Source organism: Tinamus guttatus, unplaced genomic scaffold (assembly GCF_059628265.1).
Source record: "Tinamus guttatus ecotype Peru unplaced genomic scaffold, ASM5962826v1 Tinamus_guttatus_pri_ptg000246l, whole genome shotgun sequence".
Taxonomy (NCBI): domain Eukaryota; kingdom Metazoa; phylum Chordata; class Aves; order Tinamiformes; family Tinamidae; genus Tinamus; species Tinamus guttatus.
This window is the reverse complement of record NW_028288780.1, coordinates 1352339-1371501: the sequence shown is the minus strand read 5'-3', so window position 1 is coordinate 1371501 and position 19163 is coordinate 1352339. Positions and strand designations below refer to the sequence as shown.

The window sequence follows — 19163 nt, the reverse complement described above, 5'->3', positions numbered from 1 at the left end:
TGACCTGCAAATGTTTAGGAACACCCACCTGGGGGCTTCTGTGACCATTTGTACTGGCAGAATTTCCAGCTCCAGTTTGAAGATTATGAACTTGTATAACCAAATCAACATTTCTTTACATGGTTTCAACAATCATATTTATTCCTTGGTTTAAAAGATTTTGGTTCAACAGTTTTATAAACAGACTTTGCAAAATGTGCAATACTTATAAACATAGCTCTTGGTTTCAGTGGCATTAAGAATCTTTACTTTCATCAGAAAGTTCAGTTACGTAACATAAGGTTGGTTTTGTTCCCCTTCTTCTCCCCTGCATTGGCACTTCATTTTAAATTGTAGAAACATTTTTTAAAAAGTTGTTAACCTAAGCATGATATCAGAAGCACCTTACCACAGTATTACATTCTAATAAGGCAAATTTTTGTTTTGTAAAGTCTGATTGTGCAACTTAGAGACCTATAAGAGGTGACAGTAACACCCTCCTTCCCTTACAAGGATTAGGCCTTTATTTTTGTTTCAAAGTCTCTGTTGTCCCACCCCGCCCCCCTTAAAAAAACAGCTGATAATACAGCAGAATATACCCATTACAGGGTGAAAGGAAATTACAGTAGACAAAGGTTGAAAACACAGTGCATAGTAGACAAAATAAGACTGTTCATAAAAAAAAAACAAGTGGAACATCAACCAACAATGGAATTTTGCTAGTGGAACAGGATTTTTGAACTTCATAAATAAGTGGAAAATTACTAAAATATTTTGTTACATAATATAAAAAAAAGAGCATGAAGTGTTTTCCAGCTGTCATCTAGACGTTAGATGCAACTTTGTAGGAGTAAGTATTTGGAGGCAGCTTTGGGCTCTGATTGGCACAGGCATTCCAGCAGGGTAACGCTGCCAACAGCAAAAGAAATCCGCCAAGTAATACACAAAAGCCACTGAAATAGAAGGCAGTGTCATACTCTTGCGTCCAGTCGTAAAACCAACCTGAAGGGTGGAAATGAAAAAGAGCATCAGTGATAAGTTAAATGCAACACAGCACTGTAAAGTAGAGAAACACGGTGAAAACTGCACATGAAATGTGCTTCTCATCAAAGTAAACAGAATACAATCAGCTCCCCCACCTCAAGAAAAGTGATCTTTTCTAAGACTTTATTTTCATTTTTTCACTGTTACTAGGACCAGCTAGAACTATTTGCATGTGAACTGTCTGGTCCTGACAAGCTCATTGGAATTTTTTAATTTCTAACTTGACCTTACCTACAATTGGTGGTCCCAGGCTATTTCCAAGTCCAGCAAAGAACATCAATATCCCATATGCATGTGTCAGTTTCTCAATTCCTACAGTCTTTGTTGTTACATATGGAAAAATTGACCAGTTTCCAGTCAGAAAACCCAAAAACCCAGAAAGCATCGCTAATGTAAGGTAACTTTTGGCAAATGGAATGGCAAACAAGGCCATTCCCATCATTATTAAGGTAGATACATATAGATATAAAGTATTAACCCATTTAAAATCTGCCAGTATTCCTAAAGTAAGTTTGCCAACAGCAGTCATAATGCCTATAATGGAAATAAGGGGCACATGATAGTCATCTTCACTGATGTTTGCACTTCTTGCTACATCTTCCATGAGTAGTGAAGGAGGAAATCCACCAATGTCAAAGAGCAAGATGGCAACAAAGAGAGCTGAAAATACTTTGTTCTTAAAAAGAACCACAGTTTCCTCCCAGTAGTTCAGATAGAGCTGCCATTTCCTTTTGGCAAGTTGCTTGCAGAAATTTGTCTGTTCAACAACTTTCTTTTTATAAGTGTCTTTCTCATTTACATTTATTGAGGTTAATACATTCTTATTTAAAATGCTATCTTGTTTGTAATCAGGCACGTTGTTTGCACATTTCTCATCAATGTAGCCCTTTTCAAGGATGCTTATATTTTCTTCAACAGTCTTTTCTTTTTCATGGTAGACAAAATATTGATCTGGGACTTTGTCTACGCATGTTTTTTCTGGTGAAGGGGAACCAGATGACTCCAATGGTCTCATCAGACTGCCACACGCTAATATATTTAAAGACAATGCACCAACTATTAGAAGACAGCCATCCAGTCCATACAGATCAATAAGTTCTCTTTGCAATGCTGCATATATAAAGAGTCCAACACTTGAGCCTATAAAAGGAAAATAAGACCACTTTAATCAGAAAAGCCAAGAACTTCACTCACCAATAACAAGCTTCAACATTTCCAGCTCAAATGCATTATAATCAATGAATTTTCACTTGTGAATACAGAGCATTGTTTTTTCAAACCAACTTAAAGATAAGCTTTAAGTTAAAAATGATTTACTGAAGTTGGCTCTAGGTTTTACTGAAAACATACTTCAGTGCTAAATGCAAGGAAATATTTCAGTGCTAAATGCAAGGAAAAACTAATTATAAAATTTAGATTTGTCTTTCATGTACTAAAACTAGACAAGGCTCAATAAGATCCCTGCAAGGGGAAGACTACCTGCAATCCCAGTAAAAGTTGCTGAAAATGAGCTCAAGGAACACTTCAGTAGAAAACCCCCTTTATTCCACTAGGGTGGATCAGGTATTGGTATTTCAAAGCTCTGACAGTGCTGACCAGACCTTGCTTCACTAACAGCAACTTCAGAAAAGGGATCAAAGGAGAGACAGCATACAACACAGAAAACCAGGCATGGCACAATTTGATTCCTTAACTACTTCCACTTAGTCCACCAAGTTAGCAATTTTATATAAAAGATAGCTCATAACCCAAGTTTTTAGGCTTTAGCCTCCTTTTAAATAGGAAATGAAAAACGTAAATGCAAAATTCAAGTACTTCTAAGAAGCATAACTAACGTGGGATTATGACAATCCTGCACTTATACCACATAGCATTTTAGGTCTCTCTCACCTCTGACCTTGTCTGAATTAAAACAAGGAGACTAGGGCTCTGCGACAGGTTTTCCCTGGTCTTACACAGATCTACATGGAGTCCTTGCTACTGATGAATCTGCTTTCATTTTAGTGCATTTCCTTTTCCTGCCTATACCAGAAACCTGAAAATGCAGTTACTATTTTATCTAAACCCTGTTAGTATGGTATCTTCAGTGCTACTGATAAGTACTTTGAGAAGAAGCTGAGAAAAATATACACCCGATTTTTATGGTCAAGGTAATGATAGTTGTATCAGAGTGGAGAAGTTAAAAAAAAAGCTGAAAATTAAAAGCCATACCTGTTGAGATGAGACCAAGCGCAAGGCCTCTGCGTTTGTCGAAATAGTGGCACGTGATGGTAACTGTTGCGGTGTATAAAAGGCCACATCCAAGCCCTTAAGAAAAAAAGCCAGAAATAAAATGTGCACCATGCTCTGGAATATGAATGCCTCCATTCATTTCCCAGATAAGGGAGTGTTGTCCCCACTCCTGCACTGTCCCAACTTCCTCCCCTGACCATTCCCAGTCTCAGAATGTGTGTGCAGCTGGCTCTCATTTGAGGAGCTCACTAGCTCGGGCTCTGGGCTGTGTGAGAGCAGTTATACAGCTCTCCGTCCAAAGGCTGCCCCTGGAGAACAGGACAACTGCACCCACGTGGCCGTGTGCCCGAGCTAGCGCACGGTGTGGGCCCTCGCTGGCCAGCGAGGTGTCTTGATTCCAGTTAACTGTAGTTTTTAAACCACCCACAGTAGCTACTGCAGGACAGAGAGGCAGCTCACCACCTAATTGGAAAACAGCATTTTCATGCCTTTATTGTAGTGCTTCAAATCCAATCTGGTTACATAAATAACAATACCTCTCCTTAATGATCTCCAGTTTATCAAATCAGAATAGAGTACATGACAAAATTCTTTAAGAAATGTTATTCCTCTAAGATTAGCACTTCATGGTTGCAAAAAGAATTGCTTGATTTTATGTAAAATCTCAGTTCTTCCATCCCAAAGAACCACCAGTGTGAAAAGAGGACAAACATATGGACAGCCTTTATCTTTCCCTACATTGTAAAAGTGTGCCTGCAACCCATACCAGAAGTTCAATATGCCTTGAAAACTCGGGTGCCAGTGTCTTTAGCTGCATCTGTGAAAGAGCTTCCTTTTTCAGATTCATAAACCAACACTGAAAACAATAAAGTCTCTCTATGAAAGGGAAATGCTCCTTACCAACAACGATCCCATATGAAACATACAGAAAGTATATATTAGGTGCAAAGCTACTCATCATGAGGCCACCAGCTACCATAAAGCCGCTGAAGATTGCAACTGGTCGTGCTCCGAAAGATGATACACATATACTGCAGACAGGACCTAGACAAAACATTGAAAATAGTACTTGTAAATAGCAGCACTGGGAGCTTCTTTTAAAAAAATGAGTCTATGGAAATATTCTTCACCAAAATTCTTCCAAAATATAATCTTATTAAACATAAAAATGCTGAATATTCATTTCTACACAATCAATAAGTTATAAAAACAGACAAGATGAGGCTTTTGAGAATTTTGCTCAAGGAGGGACTGACATCGAGAACACTAAATTGTAGCAGGGATGAGAGAAGGGGGTGGGGACAGATAGAAAGAGAGAGAAATCTTTAAACAGAGCACAGTATGTATATACTAGACTGTAGGATCATTATTACAAGCCCTAGAATTTACAGAGTTTCTAAAAAAGCAGCAAAACAGGTAAATCCTGTTTTCCGAACTAAAAAGATATTTCTTGATAAGCCTCTTTCAAAACTATGGTGCAGATAAGACAACATCTGTAATAATCTTGATTTAAGGTGAGATTTATAGAAGTGAAAAGGAAAATATGAACTTCTGCTCATAATCACAGTCACGATGCCACCTGCTGCTCATACGGAGAAAATATGTGCTGACATTAACAGGTAAAGACAATGGATCTTCCCCGATTCTGCACTTATTTAAGTAAATGTTTTACTACCTACCTTGGTGTTTACAGGAAAACTTTGAAAAATCAAATTATTTCTTGAGAACATCCAGAGTAAGGTTTAAGAAATTCAGAAGAGGCTTCTCCCTCTCGTTACTCACCAAAATTTCTGTTGGTTAGTTTTTTGTTATGAGAGCAGATTGCTGATAATGTTCCTACTCTAGTTCAACTCTCAACTGATCCTTCTCTCGAGTAGGTTGTAGAACAAGGACTTATTTTCAGCTGTGGTATCTGGAACACACCTTTTAATCTGAAGCAGTATGCAAGTTTTATGTCCTCCATAAATAAGTAACTAGCAAAAGACTCAGTTTGCAAAGGAGTATCTCTTAACTGAAATGTTTCAATTCCAAAAGTTCATAAATAAGCTGACATATTAACTCCTGAGCTTGACAACTATGATCTTAGAATTTTGATATGAAGATGAATGACTTTAGTTCAAAGCCATTGAAAAAAATGGTTGGATCTCACTCACACTGACACAAAGATCCTCCATGGTCAACGTCACCTGCAGAAGCAGTAACTTAGGAGTCTGCCACTCGTTTACTGGTCCTCCCTGACTCGCACATAACTAAGATTCCCGACAGATGGGAGGTGAGCCCAGAGGGGTAATATAAGGTGAACAACACTTGGAATTGATGACAGTGCATGCCCAGGTTTGCAGACAGGAGCAAGCAGCTGGGAATGTAGGCAAGGTTTTCATGTGGTTCCCAGCCACGGGACAAGCAGTTCTGGCAGGCAGGAGCACAGATTTGTTTGCAGGTGAATCAATCCTCAAATACAAGGCAGGTCAGAACCTTTGCCTCACACAAGAGCCATCTGTTTGGGGATCTTAAAGAAGAGTTTGAATTAGGACTTTTCCAGGCAACGAGCAAGAGCTTAATAAGAAGCAGGAAAATTTGCTGAACCTGTTGGATTTATTTGGATTTTGGAAAAATAAAGGGAGATATAAGCACTTGCTGCTTCTATCAAGAATGACCATGCTGTAGGAAAGAAAGTTGGCCAGAATCACAGAGTAACTTACCAAGAACAAAAGCTGAAAGTGTTGGATTGTTGTTGATTCTTAGAATTAATTACTAGAACTGGCAAATTAAGTTGGTATGTTTCTTAAGACCATAAGATTTGAAAAATAAACAAAGGATTAAATCTGCATTACATAATAAATCCTTCTACACTAAAACAAATAAATAAATTTTAGGTAGTGATAACATAATTGAATTAGGGAGAAAAATTAGCTCAATTTTTATTATTTATTTCATGCTTACTACCCAGTTACCCCACTACAGGGTACTCACTAACAGGGTAGTCCCTTCTACCTGCTCTCTACCTGTTGGCACATTTTTCTTTCAGAAGATCTGCTGCCAGCCTGTGGTGGTAGTGCTAGAGATTCCACTGACTGCACCAGAGGAGCTGAAGGAAGGTAGGACCCTGTGGTCCCAAGGCAGAACAAAAGTGACACTGAGCTAAAGAAGTTCTTCATGCTCCTGACAGGAGAGCAGACAGCAGAGCTCTATTCTGGAACACCATCCAAAGCATGGAAGGTTCAAAGAGATCTTTTTGCTCTGTCTTCAAGGAAAACAACCTGGACCAAACTAAAGGACCTGCTTCAATAAGCTCAGTATTAATGTGTCATCTCGTACAGCAAGAGATTTGGCAGCTTAGCAATGACCCCGTTTGTAAGAACACCAAAATAATTATTACAATAGTTATTACAGGTCTTAGGGATGAGAGGAAAAACAGCTCTGTCTTTCCCTACGCCCAAGGCTCTATTTTCACATTCCCTTCATTATACCATTCGGGGTGGGGAGAAACAAAGTCACAAAAGAGAGTACTGCAATATGCAACAATTTTGTCCTTTCTCCTGCCTCCTTGCCTTTCCTCTCTTTTTCCAAAAGAGCTTGCATTTTTTCTTAACAGACACAGTACCTTTGATTATTGCCATGGTATTTTTACAGGAGTTTACTGTACACAAACATGTTATTCTCTACAAGTAATTCAAGTACAATAGGTTCAGGGCAGTTAAATCTGGTCAAACATCCAACTTTCCCAGAGTGAGACAGACTTGCTCTGTGAATTCCTGCCCTGTGGACTTTGCTCAAAATGGACTCTCACTTTCTCCAAGAAAATGGCTCTTCGGGCAGCATAAGGGTTTTAGCTGACAGTATTTCAGAAAGATTTTTCCACTGATAACACATTTCTTACTGCAGTTTTGACCAAGATAAAATAAAATCCCAGTGACCTTCCTAAATAGGAAGCAAAGAAAGTGGCAGCATTTTAAGATAGCATTTTCTCTAGTTTGCTAGACAACTTCGAGGGTTAGCACAGGTATAAGCAGGATACTTGAAGATTTTTATAAATATTTACCTCTGATACAAAAATCCCTAGTTTTTTTTTTTTCCTTCCAAACCATACAATTTAAAACCAGAACAAAATCTGTCTGAATGGGTATGAAGCCAGTTTAACTGAATGGCAGCTAACTCGAGGAAGAAAACGGTATTTTTCCCAAAGATTTAAAAGATCTAAAAGATTAAAGACGTACCAGTGCTCTGCACATGTCCATTTAAGGCTCAGCAGCTGGATAATACAGTTATCGGGCTCTGCGGGAAGTGGTCAAGAGGCTCCCTAGACCTTTTGCAAAGCAGCCAAAGCAGCGCAGGCTCTCACAGCAGACCTTGAAGCAGGGAGATCAAAAGGGAGGAACTCCTGGGAGGGTTCCGTTGTGCACAGATATTTTCCTTAAGGTCTCTTTTTTTAAAGGAATAAAAGACTTTACCCTTAGTGAGACCAGTCAGTCCTTTGTGAGATGTGAAAACAAGCTACCTGCTCTCACATAAATTTTATAACTACCATGATCTTTTGATCTCTGTAGACATGCTCCTTGTAAAGACAATGCTTCAGTCTGCAATTCTACTTCTTTTATGGACACCAAGAAGCAACACCCTCCTGCTGCATCCGCTCACATGGAGAGAGAATTCTGTGCAAATTAACATTCTCTTCCTCCATTCATTTTTAGGGTCCTTCCTCCTTCAGCCCATACACCCACAAGACATTTATTAAACAAACAATGCTGGAAAACTGAATTGTTTTTCTTATCATGTGCATTAATCTGACCCATCCTATTGCTGGTATCTGTCTGAGCCTGTTGAAATCGCGGAGTTGACGCAATGCTCATTGTCTCTATGCAAAGTCCACTGGACATAACAAAAGCAATTTTTTGCCTGCAGAAGGCACTCCTAAATCAGTTAGAAATAAAAAACAAAAGATCTCCAAGCCCTTGTACTTTGGGCAAGAGCATTAGATTATTAAAAAAATCCATATTTTACATTGGATAGCAATTATGTTCTGATTGAAAAGACTTTTCGTTCCTTTCTGACAAAAACGAACTTTAGGAGAAACCCTTCCATCCTTCTGCTGTCTCCCCTTCGGCCCTCTTTTCCCTCCCCGCTTAAGGGGGAAAAGATGTATGCTTTAATGCAAATATTTTCTATAGATTTGTATAGATTTCTATACATTTTCTATAGATTATGGTGGGAGCTATATACGTGTAAGACTTTTGTCCAAAAATCTGTAAATGCTGGAAAGGTCTTTTACAAACTTATAAAATATTGCTTGAAAACACAAGACTATGCTTTTTAGATTTTTATTAGTAAATGCTCAGACCAATAAAAACACCACATAGTTTCTCAAAACCTGCCTTTCAAGTAAAAAAAAAACTTCCCTGTGTTCTTTCTCCATTAATGAAGTGGAATGGAAGGCATATAGCTGGTGTATCCTACAATGCCAAATACTGTGAAATCAGCTTTTACTATAAACAGCTGTGGTGTCAATGAGAGACGTCAAAGTCTTTGTCTGTTTCCGTTTTAACATGTATAACATGGATCTAATTTAATTTTGAGCTTCAAATGGGTGTAAAATTAAGAACACTTGGTGTAGAACAAACACAGGACTATGAAGAACACAATAAATATTCTCCTCTGGCCTGGCAAAACAACTATTTTAAACATGCTAAAGGTTCTAATTTCCTCCTATAGACTGACTCTCAATTCCCGTACATCATTCTGAGACTATTATCTCACCTACTATAGCCTCAACAGTATTAAGTAGAATGATATCTAGTATCATAGAGAAGGTCTTGACACTGCCCTGTTCAAAGACATTGATGCGTTTCTTTCTGTTTTTAGTCACTTTTCTTCAATGCACCATATGACCACATGGCAAGGAGTTATAACTAACACCATCCTGCACAGCAACGATTGCCCAGACTCCTAGTCTGACTCCTTTTCCAGCCAATGAGCTCTTCAGCTCATGGCAGAACATTCAGCCTTAGCAACACTGCCAGTGTTACAAGCGAGGGGACAGAAATGGAACACAACCTATGAGAAAACTCATCTCAATAAACAAGGTGCTGTACTGGGTTTCTATGTCTCAAATCTAAGTTTAGCTCCCACACAAGTCAGAAGTAAACACTGTAGAAAGGATACCAACTCAGTAAATGTAATAGAGCTTACCAACATCAGCCACTTGTAAAAAATATTCAAGACTAGAACTATGGAGGGTAGCTGAGAAGATAAATGTATGGCATATGGCATATATAAAAGTATATACTTTTCTTTTTGATGCAGTTATAGTATCAATCTAGCAAAGCCAGTGGACTCGCCTCCTACAGTCGCAAAGGATCTAACATGATTTATAAAAATGATGTTCTATTACTTCCTGTACATAATTGCAACCCACCATAACTGCTACTGTTTCTCCAGTCCGGCATCAACAACATCAGAAAGGTGAGATTGAGTTGGAGAGGGCTCTCAGGAAGAGCCTTAAGGGTAAGTAAAGGAGTGGAGGGCTCTTGGATTGAGAGGAAAGAGATGCTATCAAGCTACAGGCAGAAAAGAAAATTTTCAAGTAAATTGATTGATTCATTCATGTGTAATATTGCTCAGGAAACCAGCTTATTTGGGGAGGCTGTTAAAGTACAGATAATATCTTTTCACAAATATGAAAGTAGGGTAATGTAGAAAAAAATCACTTTTTCTCATCATCGACTTAACACAGACTACAACACACAAGAGGCCCATTTCACTTATAATACTAGAACCTGCAATAGCAGAAATTGTAACAGAAACTGGCTCTCTTTTGGTATTCATGACTGGGCAATATGTTACATCAATGTTTTTGCACTAAAGCATACGTCTTTAAATTAGTGACTGGGTCTGAAAAAGGCCTGCCTTGAAAACAGCATGAAAAACAAAGTTTGTAAGAGATTACGTGTCTCATGAACTAGGCTGAATATGCACCCTATACAATTTTAAAAAACTAATCTAGTGAAGGCTTTGATTTTTTAAATGACAGGAGAGCAAAGAATTTCTAATAAATAATAATTTTAAAAGTATCTTTTCATGTGCTCTGCGCCAGTAATTGCAGCTCTTAAATGAGCTGCCATTAAATGAAAACACATTTAGGGAATTACATTCTTTCATATTACTTTTAAGCCAGCACAAAAGCACTCCTATGAGCTTCTTAGTGGCTATTATACCATGCATGCTTCTTACATTGTGAAGAGAGAAGAACAGGTCTTTCACAGAGAGGACACAGAAGATATGGTACAGTAGCTCATTTCTGTGCCAGGTAACCATCCTTCCCATAGACAAGCATATTAAAGAGCATTAATTCCAATATTTTGGTCCTTGCTAAGTCCTTTCCATAAGAGGGAGCTTCTTCTTTATGTGCTATAGAAGGTTTTATCATTGAAGAAGTAGGATTTATTCCCTCAAGAAAAATGATTTCATTTGAGAAAGAAACAGGATTGTCCCCCTACTTCCTACTACATCCACCTAAATCAATTAGTAATCATTATTATTACTTCATTTATATAAATCCCAGAGTGCAAGTTTTAAATATTTCTATTCAAGGAGGCCTGGGGAGTGTTCCAGAGATGCACAAGTGTACCAACAACACAAGAAATTCTAGCATGCAAAGGGTAGCCTAGTCTTAGGTAGTGGTTACAATACTAACACTGTCCCTCCAACAGGTTTTAAGGAGAATTATTAGGGTCACATGCCAGCTTGACAAGACAGTAGGATCTTTAATAGCAGATATGTTTCATTTTCAGTGAACTCCATGATAATATCAATGAAAAAAACAAAAGCAAAAGTCCTTACTGTACTTGTCTTTGGAGGCATTACAAAACAGAAATGATCATAATGATCATAAGTCAACTGCTTTCTAATTCCAAACATATTCAGAGCTCCTCCCATCCCCGTCAAAATTCCAAGTGATTTAATTATTCTATACCAAAATGAATTATAATAGCACCTTTTATTTGCATTAATTGGTCACAGAAGTTTGTATTTGCTATAAAGCACAATCTGGACAATTATTACAGCAGCTAAGCAGACAGAATTGAAATCTGGAAAGCAGCATAGTGTTGACATAGTAGAAAATGGGCTGAGGTTCTTGTAAGAGGAGCTACTGACAAACAGCTGTAAGCCAGAGACTTTTGGTCTCCAGAGAGGTTTTTCTTCAACCCTTCTCTTGCAATTGCCTTCTGCCTAGTTTTTCTTCAGAAACTATTTTGCTTGGCCTTTTCCTTCACTTCTCTCAATCAAATTCATTTAGGTCTTAATCCTTTAAAGCTCACGCATTAACGTCCTTAAAATAGGAACAGTTTGTGCCTACTAGAATGGAGGAGCAATCTGAATTCCAGAATTCCAAGATGTAAACGGACACATCCAGTTTTCTTGCAGTTAGCAACCCACAGCCTTTGCTCATTTCTGTTCTGGCTACTGATATAAATTCTTAACATGAATCCCATCTATACAATCATTGAAAGCAATGGGCCTCTATTCAGTGCTGCATCACCATTTGGATGTCAACCCTGTTTCAAGGAGAGATTTCCTCAGAATCTAGACCTGCTTTTTTCCATTAAGTTACTTAATTACTTTTACCCATAGTAATTTCTCTGTTGACAGACAATTAAACTTGTTGCCAGTTTTAGTATAAAGATAATAGTGTCCATGGTGAAACTCTGAAAAGCAGAAGCTAGCGGTATTACCGTATACAACAACAAAATGGACCTATGGACTTCCAAAGTGGTGCTTTATTTTTCTGAGGGTATTTTTTTTGTTCTTTTGCCATTATAGCTTTTCACATTAGGTATAGTAGAACTTTTAATGTAATTATTCTTAAGTTATCTTGACTTAAGACAAAAAAAAAATAGTGTCCTCATTCATTTCCATTCTTTCTAGTTGTCTTCAATATAATTCTAAAAGGACATATAGACCCAATCATATATTACAAAGGAAACATTCATTTTAAGATACATACTGCACCTGCACTTACTGGCAAGCAATCCAATTCCATTTGCTAGCGATCCAACCCAAGCAGTCTTGCCTTTCCCTTCTCCAAAAGCATCCAGCCATTCTACATACAAGACTCCCACCGCCAGCGGTGATCCGTAACACAAGAACTGAGTAAAGAAGGAAACGACCACGATCACCCAGCCCCAGCCACCGTCTGGTGGTTTCCGAAATACCATCTTGTATGCTGAACGGAGATGCGCACGCAGATCCTGCACAAACAGAAACAAGAAACAAATATTAGAAATAAGACTAACCTAGATTTGCTAATACAAGTGAGCTGTATAGAGAAGTACACACTTAAAGAGAGGCTTATTTACAATCAATCTTCAAGCAATATATGCAACACAGTATTTAGCAGTGAAAATAGTTTTGCCATTCCATGCTTCTACATCTTCTGCGTAACACAGGAACAGTGCATGATGCATTAGTAAATCATACATACCTCAGTATTACATTACAGAAAGGGAGAACTTCTCATTTTCAAAGCGTTAAATAGGCTTTGTGATGATCTTAGGCATAATATACATCATTGTTCTGCAAGAGAACCATGTGGCCACCAGCTGTTAGTGCCTTGGCTATATTGAGTGAATTGTATAGACTCAAAGGATGAGAAAGGGCACAAACATAAAATGACAAAAATAAATAAATAAGGAAGAAAAAAAACTCTGCAAATATAAAAACATTAACTTCAGCCCAAGGAAAAAAAATCCATACTTAGTTATATTCTTATATCTCAGCAGAGTATCTTACAAGGTTTAACAAAGTATCTGTCATCATGCAGTGTACTCTAGAAGAGGCAAGCCCGGAGAAGAGAGAAACTCATATTATAGAAGTAACCACTGAGGCCTCCTCTCTGAACAAGATGAAGTGTTGAGGAGTGATGCCTCCCAAAGATGACTTTGTATGTATTAGCAAGTCACATGAGTGCTAAAACTGTATATACAGGTGTGGCATATAAATATACGTGATGGTACACACGTACATGCACATACACACACATATCTCCTATAAGCTGTTTCAGTGTCTGCCCTCTGCACATTTCGCTAACATCACCCAAAGCTCACTACATACCCATTCCAGAACATCATTAGATTTTTGCCCTGTCTCCAAAATACCATCTGCTCCTTTGGATAGAAAGATCTGTCATCTAACACAGATGGCTTTTAACAACTGACTGTGCTGATACCCTCTCAAGACTACTTGGTGAATGTAGGGACTGGGACTTAAATAACATCTAGCAAAGAATTTAGATGTTTTCCAGACAAATTACTTTGGAATTAGGGTGGTTCCAGTCCTTCACTGAGAGTCCTGATACAAACACCTAAGCTGTGTCCCTTCTCCATAGCAAGCAATCTGCTAAACTGATGATCGTAAAACCCATGTTCTGACACTGGCTCTGCCACTAAGACATGCAATTCCCAACATTTTTATTTCCTTTACCCTCTAAGATAGAGGCAGATAAGATTTCACCCTGTTTATTTTATGACATGCTCTCAAGGACAAGTTTCACAAACTACAGCTTACATAATAAGAGTCCTGCAGTAAAAGTTCTGTTGTAGGAGATCCCAAGAGGCAAAGCAGAACAGAGGATACTGGCCTCCCTGTCTGTCTGATTTATAGCCCCTAAAAGATAGAGTTCTTGAACTTTTCATTGGAATGTAAAATAAAGACTGTTTTGCAAAAGTATATGGTGTAAATGAGTAGACAATAACAGAACTTTCATTCAAGTGCCCTGTACCCTTATATGGACACTTTTTAAAAATTTGTATCAAATATTTACAAAAAGCTTCCATACAAAGTTTCTTAGGAATAGTTACTACTAAGCCATGAAGAAAAAAAAAAAAAAAAGGCAGTTAGATGCATCTAAATGTCACTTAGATACTTACAGAAGATGACCTAGAAACCTTCAGCTCTCTACGGGCATAGCTTCATGTGGTAATTCTATCTGCAGAAAGAGAACAGCAAAGTAAGCTTTTAGCAAAAGTACTGTTGCAACAGTAAAAAAAAAAAAAACTTCACACTAACTTACTTATTTTTAATATCCTTTCAGATGAACTTCAGAAGTAATCAAGTCATCTCAGTGGTGAAATACTAATCCTCCCTCAATTCATTAACAGCTGACAGTAGCCTTGGGTCCCCAAATAACAAAAACATTGCCTACAAACATAAAATAAACTTTGACCATTCTAGGCCCTTTTAGGAATGATTTATAAAGTTTTAACCTACCGACAGACCTTCAAAATATAGTATTTTCAGTTATAAATGTTATCACATTACACACATACCAGTTATAAATACAAGTTCTGGTTTACCTCCTCAAATGTCAGAGCAAATGTTATGTTTTCCTCGATTAGATTAGCTGCATGGGTGACAGCAGGCATACACAAAAATCATGCCATGCCTGAATGCAGAGAAGCTTTAAAAAGCTGCTTACAGATACTTTCCTACAATAACAATCCTTAAAATTATTCTCAGGGGGATCCCCTCATTTACAAAATTTCTAAATTACCTACATATAATCACAATACCTTGCATCAAATTAGTATCACTTGGCTTGTTTTGTCCCTGACAGTAGTAAAAATTGAGAAAATGCATAGCTTAATTTTAACAGAGCTCTACCAACTTCTGCCAGCAAAAGATCTTCCACATCCCAAAGTCTCCTATTTTATGCTTCAGAAATCTTACGCATTTTTAAGTTAAATCAACAGGTATTTAGATAGCAAAAATATCTCTATTTTCTAAACACATCAAATGATCTATAATCTGTAACTGCCAAACAAAAACTGAAATTCACCATAACCATTTCCTTGCAGAAATCATCCTCAAAGTGAAAAACAGGCCTACGAGTTTCTTTTAAAGAGCAGCCAAGACCTGGTCTTTCCTCCCGTTTTTTGTAGGTTGCTCCTCTACTTCACATCACTGAGTAACTACATCCTAAAACAAGGCATATTTACTAGTTTCCATGAAGACATTAAGTTCCCATGAAAAGAGAACAGGAGCTGAAGATCCTGTGTAAGGATCCTGTTCCCTCAGCTGCAATACATAGAATCACAGAATGCTTGAAGTTGGAAGGGACCTCTAGAGGTCATCTAGTCTAACCCTCCTGCACACACAGGGTCACGATCTAGACATCTGACTCAAAAGAACCGGAATTAAAAAAACATCAATCTTTTCAATGCCACCTAGTGCTCTTTTGCACCCACCCGCAAGACTGCTGCGTGCTCTGCTACAGCTACAAGTTTTTGAGGAGAAAGTTTACAGCAGCAAAAAGGGTGGCAGGCAAGAGACCACCATGCAGGAGGAAACAACCCTTGGTTAAAGGCATTCCATGCTGTTTTTGTGACAATGGATATCAATATACTATTTTATTGACACATTCTTTATTTGTTTAATGCTGTCCTGATCAGGGTAAGTCGTATAAAAAAACAGCAGCAAGAACAAGAGTTAACATTAGAAACCAAATCTTCACTACTTTCATCCAATCTGTAAATCAGCTTGGTAGGGGTCCAAAATTGCTTACACTATTTTCTATTGCTGTTCAGGAAGAAGAACACAGTCTGTAAGGAAGATAGAAAATCAAAAAACTAGTGCACAGAGACTAGTCCACACATACTGCTTTAAGTAGCATAGTCCTTGAAGGAGACAGTTACGGATTTAAGATTTAGGTCAGAATCATTTCACAAATTTTACTGTTCACACAACCTAGGGATTCTGTGTTAGACTCCAGGAAATCTACTCACTTCAGAGAAACAAAAGTGGATAAATAAAGCATAAAGAACTAGATATCAACTGGAAGTTTAGTCAGACAAAGCTTTTCAGTGAGTTGTACTCACTGTGAATAAGAATCAGAGGAAGAGGGCTGTTTGATTAAAGTCTTAGCAAAAAAAAAATACACACACAAAGAAAACAAAGCTAGATTTTGGACTAAAGAACAAATTGAACAATAACAGTTTCAATATGGAAAGATAGCAGGGTTTGGCTATTATTTTTCATACAACCAATTTTATCACAGTGCTAAGCTCTTTTTCTACATATGTTAAAACTTGGCCTACAAGTGACAGAAGAGCACAAAAATACTGACCTAAAGAACATGAATATTATAGAAACATGAGCCCAGAGCACAGAAACTTGTATTAATCTGTGGCAAAGGCAATCTTGAGAACGACAGTAGCAAAGTGACTGTTTTCAGTTTGTTATTTGTGCAACTAGCGCCTTGTTAAGTATGCTGTTTTCTCTGAACAACACATGGTTGCAAAGAAAGCTGTTGTCAGCAGAATCAGCCTATGATTAACACTCAGCTATTCCAGTTTTTCAAGGCACTGGTAAAAACTAAGACAGTATCAGCCAAAACTGTAACATCCCTCATTTTACATTGAATTTGATTTAAATTTCCAATCATTTTTCAGTCAGTAGTTTTCTAACTATAATCTCAAGTCAGGTTTACACTTAACTTTCAAGTAATAAGGTGTATAATATGCTTATTCCTCATACATTCACCACAAGAATAACTGAGCACCTTCACATATACTGACGTGGTGGTCTAAGTCTATGCTTTCTGTTAAATGCACTGAAAAAGATTAATCTGTACTTTGTTTACACGAAAACTTCTTATAACTACTGTAGTTAGAACATCAGTTCTATCAGTTCTATAACAACTTCAGTAATAAGAAGTTTTAATTTACTTTTTTTTTTTTTTATACACTGAATATACATTTTCTCCTCTCAATTTTCAGCATGTAGTTCTACAGATTTCTTACCCTCATTTACATTCTGTAAGCTATGGAAGAGACTCCCCAGCATAAATATTTCTTTCTGTTTCTACCCAATGAAATAAATGCGCAGTTAAAACACCAGGAAAGACCACCTAACAACCAGTAGTGGTTTCCCCTGTACAGAGCCCAGGTAACAGCATCAGCAGGGCACTCCAGCCCTGCACACATCAGTCCGCTCAGCTCGCTCAGCGGAACCAGTCCTACCTGTTTGCAGAGACTCCTCACTGCCCCAGAGGGACGGAGACCCTCTCACAAGCAGAGCCCACTGTCGGGCACCAGCACAAGCCTGTGCGGACAGGCACGAGCTGGTGTTACTGCAGAGAACCAAAGAGCTGCATTTAAGAGCAAAGCAAAGAGCAAAGCGCAGCCTCACGCAGCCAGACCTTTGGGCGGCCTGCTGCTTTGGTGTCCACTCCCTTCTGTGCCCGCTGCACTGTCCAGTCCCTGCCAGCAAGGATGCGCTCTTATAGCCTGAGGACCAGGTCACACGTTGCGCCCTCCGCCCCCGGCCCAGCGCAGGGATGGGTGGGTGGGCAGGCGCGCACCAGTGCGGTGTCCAGCGCCTGGGAATGATTAACAGGGCCCTGGGCAGGCTGCCCCACACCGCCACATGCTTCGCTCACGGCAGCGAGCAGCAAGCGCATCACCGGGCAGCTGTGCTACACTGCGAGGGGCGGCCTGTGGCGGGCACCATTGCATAGATGGCTGTGCCCATGGGGGCCTGCCCGCCACGGGCACCAACCGCCCCTCACAACGGGCGCTAATGGGTGCTCAATAACAGGCACCCACCGCCCCTCACAACGGGCGCTAACGGCTGCTCAGTAACGGGCACCAACTGCCCCTCACGGCTGCCCGGTAACGGGCACCAATCGCCCCTTGCAACAAGCGTTAATGGCTGCTCATTAACCGACGCCCACGGCCCCTCACAACGGGCGCTAACGGCTGCACTTTAACGGACGACAACGGTCTCTCGGTCCCTGCAAGGGACACTAAAGGCCCCTCACAACGGGCGCTAACGGCTACTCAGTAACGGACGCCAACGGTCCCTCAGCGAAGGGCACAAACGGCTGCTCTGTAACAGAGGCCGGCGGCCCCGCACAAGGGGCGCTAACGGCCCCCGAGCATGAGCACTGTCCCCGCCGCGGACAGCGGGCCGGGCGGACCCCGCGCTGAGCTCCCCGCAGCCCCCGGAGCGCCGCGGCCCGGCCGGGGCCAGGCTGGGCGCCCCAGCAGCGGGGGCTACGAGGCCGCGGCCGCCCGGGCCCCCTCCCTCCCTCGGCCCGGTGGGTCCCCCCGCGGCGGCGGCGGTTACCTGCGGTCCCGCCGGGCGCGGCGAGAGGCGGCCGGGCGGGGGGCAGGAGCCGCCCCCGCGCCGCGCCGGGGCAGCCCCGCATCCCGGCGGGGCGGGGCGGGGCGGGCGGCGGCGCCGCGCGGCCGGTGCCGGTACGAACCGGTTGTGGCGGCGGGGGCGGAGCAGGGGGGAGGAGGGGGCGGCCCGCGGCCGCCGCGGGGCCACGTGCGGCTGCGGCAGCGCTCGGGCCGCGCGGCGCCCTGCGCTCGGGCTGCTCCCTTGGAGCACAGACCGACACACGCCGGGTCTTGATCCGGGGAAGGGCCAGCCAGCGTCAGCCCCCAGGCGGTGCTGCACCTGCATCAGCACCCGCACGGGAGAAGTACCTTAAAGGAAGGCACATTGGTCCTTGCTTCTCATGGCTTTGCTTTAACTTCTCTGATGTCCTCCTGTTGCAATGCCCCCCTCTTCTAATCCAACTCCACTTCTTATACAAACATGATAATCAAGCGCACATCATAGTTCTGAGTGGTTAAGTATGCTGGCAAAAAGCCAAAGAAAAAGGCGGGAAAGAGGAAAACTGAAGACCAGGAGAGACTTCTCATCTCTCCTTCATCCTGGGTTTTGTAACAAGCAACACAACTTCCTCTAAGTTTCTGCTCAAGGTTTCTGCTCACTCAGCCAACAGTATTTTGGCAACTACCATAGTTGGCTGAGTTCTCAAATCACTGATTAATCTTCTCATTCTCTCTAATTTCTCATTGCTCTCTGTAGGACCATTAGAGGCAAGTAGTGATAATGGGGACATA

General features: G+C 40.5%; 1 protein-coding gene across 1 annotated transcript; it reads right to left on the bottom strand.

The window, feature by feature from the left end:
• Positions 1 to 480: 480 nt before the first annotated feature.
• Positions 481 to 18472, bottom strand: SLC16A9 (solute carrier family 16 member 9). The gene is made up of 7 exons (XM_088526325.1): positions 18376 to 18472; positions 14178 to 14236; positions 12272 to 12500; positions 4156 to 4299; positions 3235 to 3330; positions 1255 to 2163; positions 481 to 981 (listed from the first exon to the last, which is right to left on the bottom strand). The coding sequence occupies exons 3-7, from the start codon at positions 12465 to 12467 to the stop codon at positions 803 to 805; spliced, it is 1524 nt and encodes a 507-aa protein (XP_088382451.1). The 5' UTR covers positions 12468 to 12500; positions 14178 to 14236; positions 18376 to 18472; the 3' UTR covers positions 481 to 802.
• Between the last annotated feature and the right edge of the window lie 691 nt (positions 18473 to 19163).

What these genes read in the sequence shown, in the direction of transcription:
- SLC16A9 (XM_088526325.1), bottom strand. Translation starts at nt 12,467, where the DNA reads ATGGTATTTCGGAAACCACCAGACGGTGGCTGGGGCTGGGTGATCGTG. An exon ending in TGGAATTGGATTGCTTGCCA is followed by an intron (nt 4,300 to 12,271) that starts GTAAGTGCAGGT and finishes TGTTTTGTCTAG; the next exon opens with GTCCTGTCTGCAGTATATGT. An exon ending in CCTGGGACCACCAATTGTAG is followed by an intron (nt 982 to 1,254) that starts GTAAGGTCAAGT and finishes TCCACCCTTCAG; the next exon opens with GTTGGTTTTACGACTGGACG.